At 41.8% G+C, this 11,110-nt stretch overlaps 1 protein-coding gene across 2 annotated transcripts in view; it reads right to left on the bottom strand.

Annotated features, from left to right (window-relative positions):
• Window positions 1-6,045: 6,045 nt before the first annotated feature.
• The window catches only part of LOC125025032, a 79,220-nt gene continuing 74,155 nt past the window's right edge, over window positions 6,046-11,110 (bottom strand). Inside the window, exon 8 of one of the 2 annotated variants that reach the window (XM_047612889.1) lies at window positions 6,046-7,793. In XM_047612889.1, the coding sequence (XP_047468845.1) occupies window positions 7,666-7,793 (128 nt within the window). In that variant the 3' untranslated portion in view covers window positions 6,046-7,665. The remainder of the gene's footprint in view (window positions 7,794-11,110) is intronic. The other variant, XM_047612888.1, reaches the window with a different exon arrangement.

Below are 11,110 nucleotides of genomic sequence, written 5' to 3' on the forward strand. Positions count from 1 at the left end.
TGCCAGAGAGCAAGAGATGAAAGCATAGGATTTATCCTATCACAACTAATGCATGCTGCAATTCTAAAACTATTCCAGACAAAAAATATTAAATATCCATAATATTCCCAATGACCATTTAATCCCCACCTTCAGAATACAGTATGTCAGCAAATAAGCATTCAAGAGAACTGTCAGTGGAACAAACACAGAGCAACAGGCAGCTATAAAATCTTCCACAAAACAAAATATAATTCCTTGCTACATACAATGACCATTGACAAATACAAGAAATTTCAATATAATGTTCTAAACTGGCGAACAAGGAAGCACTAACTCTAGAAGAAATATTTCACAGAAGACCCTCTTATATCAATTAACTCTCACTGTCTATAAACAGGGAAATGATGAAATTGTTCTGCTAAAATGTCTACCAACAATATATAATGAATTAAGGATACACCTGTGTTGCTTTTGCTATTAAATGAGATATAAAACACAGGCTTCTTGATGATTTTAATGAGGATTTTCTTGAAGTTGAACTGCAATCAAAAGAGGTGTTTCAAAGTTTATGGGAAGGAATTTTCGAAATCAATCCTGCTGACAACTGCAGCTTAACTATGCAGGAAGAAACTGTGGACACAGCGATGCCCATGCGAAAAGAGTTGATGATAACAGCCCTTTTACAACGCCTTCTGCTAACTAGTGTGATTAATAAACACCTTCAAATTCATGAAGATGTGTTTTTGCATCGACTATACATTATGCATGAGTAACACGTGCAAAAGGCCTCGGTACAAAAATAAATATGAATTTAATAAAAGGTGTATATATATATAAATATATATATATATATGTATATATATGTATATATATGTATATATATGTATGTATGTATATATATACATATATACATATATACATATATATATTTATTTATGTGTGTGTGTGTGTATGTATATATATATATATATATATATATATATATATATATACATATATATATTTATTTATGTGTGTGTGTGTGTATGTATGTATGTATATATATATATATATATATATATATATATATATATGTATATATATATATGTGTGTGTGTGTATATATATATTCATATATATATATATATGTGTGTGTATATATATATATATATATATATATATATATATATAAACGTCACGTTTATGTTCACTTATTCTTTTCTCAAAAGCTCTACCGGTCTCACCTACGTAAACCTTAGGGCAAACATTACAGGGTATAGTATAAATACCGGGAGAAGTCCCCAGAGCACCGCTAGTCGCATTGTGTTTAACCAAACTATTACGCAACGTGTTCGGGTACGTAAAAACAATGTCAATTCCAACGCCTTTAAACATGTGTCGTTTCTCATTGAGGGACGGGTTATACGGAATAATTAAAAGATTATTGTCACTATCTTGTTGAGTATTACGGGAATGAGTGTAAAACTTCCATCTCGCAGATGAATGAGCCTGCTTTAAGAAAAATCAAGGATATCCTAATTTAGAAAACGTTTCAAATATGACGTCAATTTCTCGATCGATAAATGCATTATCACAAATCCTATATGCTCTCAGAAACATGGACGAGACTACTGACTTCTTAACATACAACGGGTGATTCGAGAAAAAAATGAAGGTACTTAGCGGTGTGTGTAGGTTTACGGTAAACCGAAAATTTAAGCGTGCCATTTACATTGAATAATAGAAGAGAGTTCGAAACGTTACAATTCAATTTCATTTCCTTACTGTGGCTGTTTTCCTTTCATATATATGTATGTATGTATGTATGTATATATATATATATATATATATACATACACATATGTGTATATATACACACATATGTGTGTATATATATACACATATGTGTATATATATACACATATGTGTGTATATATATATATTTATATATATATATACATATATATGTATATATACATATCTGTATGTATATTAATATATATGTAGAAATATAAATATACATATGAATATAAACATATATAAATAAATATGTATAAATATATATAAATATATATATAAAAACATATATATATGCATAAATATATATATGAATACATATAAATATATGTATATGTACATATATTTATATATACATGCTTATTTATTTATATATATATATAATCATAAAAAAAACATCAATATACATATATATAGATATACACACATACAAACATATGCGTGTGTGTATTCGTATGTATATATGTGTGTATGTGTGTATGTGTATATATGTATATATGTATGTATATGTATATATGTATATGTATATGTATAAGTATATGTATATATGTATATGTATATATGTATATATATGTATATATATTATATATATATTATATAAATTATATATATATTATATATACATATATATATAAAAATATGCGTGCATGTGTGTGTGTGTGTGTGTGTAGGTTTGGGTGTGGGTGGTGTGGGTGTGGGTGTGGGTTGTGGTGGTGTGGGTGTGGGTTGTGGTGGTGTGGGTGTGGGTTGTGGTGGTGTGGGTGTGGGTAGTGGTTGTGTGGGTGTGGGTGGTGGTGGTGTGGGTGTGGGTACGGGTGTGGGTGGTTGTGGTGTGGGTGTGGGTGGTGGTGGTGTGGGTGTGGGTGGTGGTGGTGGTGTGGGTGTGGGTGTGGGTGTAGATGTGGGTGTGGGTGGTGTGGGTAGTGGTGGTGTGGGTGTGGGTGGTTGTGGTGTGGGTGGTGGTGGTGTGGGTGTGGGTGTGGGTGGTGGTGCTGGTGTGGGTGGTGGTGCTGGTGTGGGTGGTGGTGGTGGTGTGGGTGTGGGTGTGGGTGTGGGTGTGGGTGGTGGTGTGGGTGTGGGTGTGAGTGTGGGTGGTGGTGGTGACGGATGAGAATACATACATATATATACATATCCATATATATGTGGTGGTGTTGTGGGTGGTGTATATATGTATGTATATGTATATATGTATATGTATATGTATAAGTATATGTATATATGTATATGTATATATGTATATATATGTATATATATATTATATATATATTATATAAATTATATATATATTATATATACATATATATATAAAAATATGCGTGCATGTGTGTGTGTGTGTGTAGGTTTGGGTGTGGGTGGTGTGGGTGTGGGTGTGGGTTGTGGTGGTGTGGGTGTGGGTTGTGGTGGTGTGGGTGTGGGTAGTGGTTGTGTGGGTGTGGGTGGTGGTGGTGTGGGTGTGGGTACGGGTGTGGGTGGTTGTGGTGTGGGTGTGGGTGGTGGTGGTGTGGGTGTGGGTGGTGGTGGTGGTGTGGGTGTGGTGTGGGTGTAGTGTGGGTGTGGGTGTGGTGTGGGTGTGGTGGTGTGGGTGTGGGTGGTGTGGTGTGGGTGTGGGTGTGGGGTGGTGGGGGTGGTTGGTGGTGGGGGTGGTGGGGTGGGGGTGTGGGTGGTGGGGGGGTGGGTGGGGGGGTGGGGGGTGGTGGTGGGTGGTGGGGTGGTGTGGGTGGGGGGTGGGGGGGGTGGGTGGGGGGGGGGTGGTGGTGGGTGGGGGGGGTTGGGGTGGGGTGTGGGGGTGGGGGGGGGGGTGGGGTGGGGGGGGGGGGGGTGGGGTGGTGGGGGGTGGTGGTGGTTGGTGTGGTGGGGGTGGTGGTGGGGGTGGGGTGGTGTGGGTGGGGGGTGTGGGTTGTGGGTGGTGGGTGGGTGGGTGGGGTGGTGGTGGTGGGTGGGGTGGGTGGGTGTGGGTGTGGGTGGTGGGGTGGTGGGGGGGTGTGTGTGGTGGGTGGGGTGGGGTGTGGGTGGGTTGGTGGTGGTGTGGGTGTGGTTGTGGGGTGGGTGGGGGGGGGTGGGTGGTGTGGGGGGTGGTGGTGGGGTGGTGGTGGGGTGGTTTGTTGGGTGGGTAGGTGGTGGTGGTGTGGGTGGTGGTGGTGGTGTGGGTGGTGGTGGTGGTGTGGGTGGTGGGTGGTGGTTGGTGTGGGTGGTGGTGGTGGTGGTGGGGTGGGTGGTGGTGGTGGTGGTGTGGTGTGGGTGGTGGTGGTGTGGGTGGTGGGTGGTGGTGGTGTGGGTGGTGGTGGTGTGGTGGGGGTGGTGGTGTGGTGTGGTGGTGTGGGTGTGGGTGTGGTGGTGGTGTGGTGTGGGTGGTGGTGGTGAGGGTGGTGGTGTGGTGGGTTGTGGGTGGTGGGTGGTGTGCGGGTGGTGGGTGGTGTGGGTGGTGGTGGTGTGGGTGTGGGTGGTGGTGTGGGTGTGGGTGGTGGTGGTGTGGTGTGGGTGGTGGTGGTGTGGGTGTGGGTGGTGGTGGTGGTGGGTTGTGGGTGGTGTGGGTGTGGGGTGTGGGTGGTGGTGTGGGGTGTGGGTGGTCGTAGGGTGTGGGTGGTGGTGTGGTGTGGGTGGTGGGTGGGTGTGGGTGGTGGTGTGGGTGGTGGTGTGGGGGTGGTGGTGTGGGTGTGGGTGGTGGGTGGGGTGGTGGTGTGTGGGGTGGTGTGTTGTGGGTGGTGGTGTGGGTTGGTGGTGGTGTGGTGTGGGTGTGTGTGGTGTGGGTGGTGGTGGGTGTGGGTGTGGTGATGGGTGTGGTGTGGGGGTGTGGTGGGTGGGTGGTGTGGGTGTGTGTGTGGTGTGGGTGGTGGTGTGTGTGGTGGTGGGTGTGGTGGTGGTGTGGGGTGGGTGGTGGTGGTGTGGGTGTGGTGGTGTGTGGGTGGGGTGTGGTGTGGGTGTGGGGGTGTGGGTGGTGGGGTGGGGGGGGGGGGGGGGGGGGTGGTGGTGGGGGGGGGGGGGGTGTGGTGTGGGTGTGGGTGGGGGTGGGTGGGGGGGTGGTGGGGGGGGGGGGGGGGGGGGGTGGGGGGGTGTGGGGGGGGGTGGGGGGGGGTGGTGGGGGGGGGTGTGGGGTTGGGGGGGGTGGTGTGGGGGGGGGGGGGGGGGGGGGGGGTGGGGTGGGGGGGGTGGGTGGGGGGGTGGGTGGGGGGGGGGGGGGGGGTGGGGTGTGGGTGTGTGGGTGGTGGTGGTGTGGGTGTGGGTGGGTGGGTGTGGTGTGGGTTGGTGTGTGTGTGGGTGGTGGTGGTGTGGGTGGGTGGTGTGGGTGGGTGGGTGTGGGTGTGGGTGGTGGTTGGGTGTGGTGTGGTGTGGGTGGGGTGGGTGGTGGGGTGGGTGGTGGTGGTGGGTGGGGTGGTGTGGTGGGGTGTGGGGGTGGTGTGGTGTGGGGTGTGGTGTGGGTGGGTGGTGGTGGTGTGGGTGGGTGTGGTGTGTGGGTGTGGGTGTGGGTGTGGGTGGGGTGTGGTTGGGTGGTGTGGTGGTGGTGGGTGTGGGTGTGGGGTGTGGGTGTGGGTGTGTGGGGGTGGTGTGGGTGGTGGTGGTGGTGTGGGGGGTGGGTGGTGGTGTGGGTGGGGGTGGTGGGGGTGGTGTGGGTGGTGGGGGTGGTGTGGTGTGTGTGGGTGTGGTGTTTGGGTGGTGGTGTGTGGGGTCGTGGTGGATGTGGGTGTGGGTGGTGGGGATGTTTGGTGTGGGATGGTGGTGTGTGGGTGTGGATAGGTAGGTGGGGTGTGGTGTGTGGTAGTTAGTAGGTGTGTGGGTGGTGGTGGTGGTGTAGGGTGGTGGTTGGTGTGTGTGTGGTGAGATGGTGTGGGGTGTTGGTGATGGGTGTGGGTGGTGGGGTGTGGGTGTGGGTGGTGTGGGTGGTGGTGTGTGGGTTGCTGGTGGTGGGTGTGGGTGGTGGGTTGCGTGTGGGGTGGGGTGGGTGTGTGTGGGTGATGGGATGGTGTGGGTAGTGTGGTGGTAGGTGGTGGGAGTGTGGTGTGGGTGGTGGTGGGGGTGGGTGGTGGTGTGGGTGTAGTGGTGGTGTGGGTGGGGTGTGGGTTGTGGGGTGGTGGTGGGTGGTGGGTGGTTGTGGGTGGGGGTGGTGGTGGTGTGGGTGGTGGTGGTGTGGGTGGGTGGTGGTGTGGGTGGCTGGTGTGGGTGGTGGTGCTGGTGTGGGTGGTGGTGGTGGTGTGGGTGGTGGTGGTGGTGTGGGTGGTGGTGTGGGTGTGGGTGGTGGTGTGGGTGTGAGTGTGGGTGGTGGTGGTGACGGATGAGAAAAGGGGAAATAACACATTAGTTTTTGTTATTATTATTGCACAGAATTGCAGAACTTTGGGAAATGATATGAAAAAATATTTATGCAGAAAAAGAGGAAATAACATAGCAAACGGGAGGTAAGTATTGATAAGGCAAATGTGTTCATATTGGCCTGGCCTACATGCCACATGCCAGGACAGTGGTCAATCAAGTAAGTCTAATGCTCAAAACAACAAGAAAATGCTAATGCAAAAAGAGAGATAACATTGCAAAGGGGAGGCAAGGAGTATTGATACTGCAAATGAGTGTTCACAAGGGTCTGGTCTACATGCCACACCCAGGAGTGCTGTCAATCAAGTAAGCCTAATGCTCCAATCCAATGAGTTAAATTAGGTCACCTTACATAAATTTAGCTATTCAAATAATGTCAAATATCAAACATTTTCATTAAAGCAATTTCAGTGACCAATTAAAACAAAGAAAGATATAATAAAATTAAAAGCTACACAGGATATTAAATGTAAAAACTCAGGTTCTGAGGAAAAATAAAAACATATGATAAGTATCTACCAAATGTGTACTGTAGCTTCTGCTACAAATGCTGATTTCTTATTATTAATTTTAGTTTTGCAACTATTCTTCAGTCTTGTTGATGAAAAAATAAATGTCTTGCAAAATAACTTCAGCATAACCACACTTGCAACTGCCAATGTAGGTATGGTCACATATTTAATTTGGACATATCTTGCAAATCCTAATTAAATGATTCACTTGCATTTTGTATCCATCCACTGAGGCATCATTTCATCAGTAGTCATACAATCATAAACATCTTTTACTAGATTGTACCTTTTTCGTGGATTACAAGTGATATTATAAACTACCCCCCATAAAGTCACCAGGAATTAAGTGTACATATATCTGGATTGAAGAACAAAATTCCATATGCACAATGTATATAAATCCTCATGCAGGATGCATGAGAATTTTAAAATATAGAAAGTCATTTATCATCATATTTTTTTAAAAATCTAAACCTGTGATATAGTCCCATTAGTCATGGTATACTAGGTGTAAGGTGGCAGATTTACAATGTAAAGTATCAAATCATGACTAATAAAAGTGTGGTCATGTTTTGTGACATAAATTGGAAATGTATACCCTGTAACATTCCAAGACGTTCACCGGTATCTGTTTGTTACTATGATAATACATGCATTTTACTTATAAGGAAATCAGGCCATAATCCATTATTATATAAGAATGGCCAGAATCTGTTAACATATAAGAAGGAAAGAAAAATAATAGTTGAGGCTATTATCCATGATACTGGGAATTGCAGATTGCTACCATATGCCCTTTTAAGTATCTTATCAGATGTACTATAACTATTATTTCTTCTAAACAATTTTTTTTAGTAGTTCAGAGAATAAATACTTGCCTGGTATATCTATTTACATTAAGACTTAAGCAAATGTTTTAAGAACTTTCTTGTAAGATTTGCATATGATCTCTGTCCAGGACTACTAATTGCTTTATCACAAAACTACATAATCAGTCAGTTTTGTTATTTCTGTTCATAAATCATTCTTTATCATTCAATACATAAAAGGCAACAACCAAATAACAATTCGCAATATCATATATACTTCAAAAACTACAAACCTTACCAAGTGCAAGTGCAATCTGTGCCAAATAGATCTTGACAAGGTTTTCTGGGAGTCTGCCTAAGGATCGCCACAGCTGCTGCAGTTCGCCATATCCCACAAATTCTGTCACTGGTGCAGAAGATACAGTGAGGTAGTCTAAGAGCTATTTGTTTTACACAGATAATATGGTAAAGGACTGCTAATCTCCTGAAGTAAAATTAGAAATGTACTGAGATTTAGATTTTTTCTGTTCATGCACTCACACACTTAACCCTTTTACATATATATGACATCAGTCATCATTTTAAGTATCTGATCCCAATATTTATCACTCATGAGGTAACTCCTTTAAGAAATTAAAATATTTTTTTATGACAGTTTCTTTAATGATCTGATATTGCAACATTGCACTGGGCACAGCTTAAAGCCTTGAGATTCACTGCAATGGATGACTTACACACTAAATGCATAATAAATAAGCCTGCTAGTAGCACTATTAATTTCAGATGGGGCTGTATGTGAAAGAGTTAAAAGCAAAATGATACGAGCCAGTACAGCAACTCAGAGACATTGCATCCAGGAAGAACATGTAAAATAACTTCTGCACCATATTGTTCATGTTACATAGTCCATTAGTACTGACTACCTGGCTGCCTGCTTAATTTATAGATGTTGGGAGTATATGTCAATATGCACTGCCTATAGTGATTTTGTTTAATTATTTAGATTTTTACATATTTACTCCAGGCTTAATGACTCAATTTCAAGAATTTCCAGGAGGAAAAAATATTAACCCAATGCTGAGCATGACATGTACGTACAAGCTATGCCCACTGTGAGTTACTTGTTTGTTTTTACAAATAGATGGCTATACCTGTACTTAGTCACCAATGAGCCAATTACAAGTTCTGCCTGTCTTGCCCATTTACCCTTTTCTTTGATTTACAAAAACATTTTACATTAACTTATTTTGCTGTTATTAATGTTTATAACATTAGAGTAATTATAATGTTTATAATAAGAATAAAACTATCAGTATTTATAGCACAAGTAAAAAATAATTTTTTCCTGCCAATTCAAATCACGTAAGGTCACAAGGTCTACTAATTGACTCCTTTGTGGCTAAGCACTAGCAGAGCCATCTATGTGCAGAGGCATTTCACAAAAATATAAAAAATAAGCACAGCATTTCCCCCATTTTTATTCATTTTCCCCAGCAGCATTGGGTTAATAATGATTTAGTCATAAAAATGATAATAATACTGATACTGACAATGAAAGTAATACTATAATAAAGATTTTTTCTAATAAAAAAAAAAAAAAAAAAGAATATTGGGCCTAATAGATTATTCCTAGATGACTAAGCACTTGTTAAGCCATCTAAGCATAAACAATTTAATAATACAAAACCTATATACCAGAGCATTACACACTAGATATATTACCTATAATCAACCAACGCTCAGCCAGTAAAGCACAGCACAAAAAAACGTCCATACAATATGTCAAGGTTGTGCTATCAAGGTTAAACTGACAATCATAACACTTATTAAAAGTATCTTGAAACCTTATCTAATAACAAAGGATGGTACACAGTTTGCCATGGATTATATCAGTGTTTCTTTTGTGGTTTACCAAAAGTGAATACTAAATGGCAATACTTTTGATTGAATGAAAAAGATATGACTAAAGTGTATAAGGCAATGAAATACAAAGCAGTTACATGAGCACAAATCCTGGCTCATCCATACCATATTCTAGGATCATGGTAGTGTTCACACAACTTGAAATGTTTATTCCAAAGAACAGCGATGTTCTTTTATCATTTAATTTATTCTTTAAATGAACTAAAGCAAATGTTGTTTTTTTTTAATCATAATTTCGCTAGCATTATAATGAATTGGGATACCCCTATAACATTTTTTTATTGTGTAATATCAATCCTAAGGTACACTTTGCAACAAAAGTGACTTGCCACATATTGTGCAGTCATTTCACTATGACTGTGCATGAACTGTCAAAAAATTAGAAGGCTGTTTTTGTACAACTTTTTACTGTGAATGAGACTAAATAATGAGCACTAATAAATCTGGCACTGGCAAGCTGTCTCCAACCAGACCTACCATAGCAATCCCAAATCTCCCATTCACACTGCAGGCCCTCCCCTTACTTGTCATGCAGTTGTATTCTCCACCTCTTCTAACTGAAAATGGTAGGCAGCAAGTGTAAAATAAAAAATCTGGTACTATTTTTCTATTTCATGCTGCCAAATCCTCATATTTACACTCTCCCACACTCCCTGCCAACCCCAAACTATTACATATTATGTAAGACGATCACCTGGTTTATTCATTTCTATTTTTTATACAAATAAATATACTGAAACACAAACATATATATATTGTTTTATATGATAAGCATGCATTTTAATTATTTTATATATGTTTCATTTGTGTTTAGCCTTTTTTTATTACCATTTTCACTTATCTGTGATATGTACTGCAATAATTTTTATGCCCTACTGTATGGTACGTACATAAAATGTAAATATAGGTCTATATTTCCTGGCATGTAAAATAAATCTTATGAAACGTCCAACACTAAATTTGAATTAGAGAGAGAGAAAGAGAGTAAGGGAAATATGCTGTTGGGGGGAGGGTAAATATAAAGCAAAATATAATGTATAAAAAAATAGTTGTTTTATGAAGCTTTCAATGAATCTATTCCACATGTGGTATTTACCATGTTCAATTTTTTTTTAAGTAGTTCCCTTTTGCTTTATTACAAGAAACCAACTGTCACATTTTTATGAAACAAACAGCATTTACATAGATAAAAAGGTTGATTTTATCATAATTATTGTATATCCAATCTGGCTATTGATATAGGGACGTGCTTTTTTGTTAGAGGCCTAGACAATGGTTACCCAATGACTATGGACTTATGTACTGTTTCCTGAATTTTTTTATGAATTTGGTTACCAACAGATTGCTCCACATGAGCTCAGCCAACAAGGTGTCTATCAGTAGGCCCTAGTGACCATTCCTGATTTCCCCATTCCTTGAAATTGTGGGAAAATGTGTTTTACTAATACTGTTGATTTAAAAACTTTTATTATTCTTATTGATATTATGATTATTAAATTGTTATTAGAATCTTGGTGACATTCAAGACAATGATATACTACAAGAGAAACTTAAAATAAATTAAATGAACTTCGATTAAAGTGGGCATGACATGTATTCTTGCCATCTGTGCAGATTGGGTTAATGGTTACAAAGCAAAATAAATGACATCAAAGATCATATAGCATTATGGAAAGGTATATCATTGAAACAGGTAAAGAATGGGATTAGTTGATGAATAAACGTGCTACACATCAAAAGTCACATAGCAGTTCAGGATAGTATGGTAATGAAAGGGGGGTCAGGGAAGAGTGGGTGAAT

The sequence above is a fragment of the Penaeus chinensis genome, chromosome 4 (assembly GCF_019202785.1).
Source record: "Penaeus chinensis breed Huanghai No. 1 chromosome 4, ASM1920278v2, whole genome shotgun sequence".
Classification (NCBI taxonomy): domain Eukaryota; kingdom Metazoa; phylum Arthropoda; class Malacostraca; order Decapoda; family Penaeidae; genus Penaeus; species Penaeus chinensis.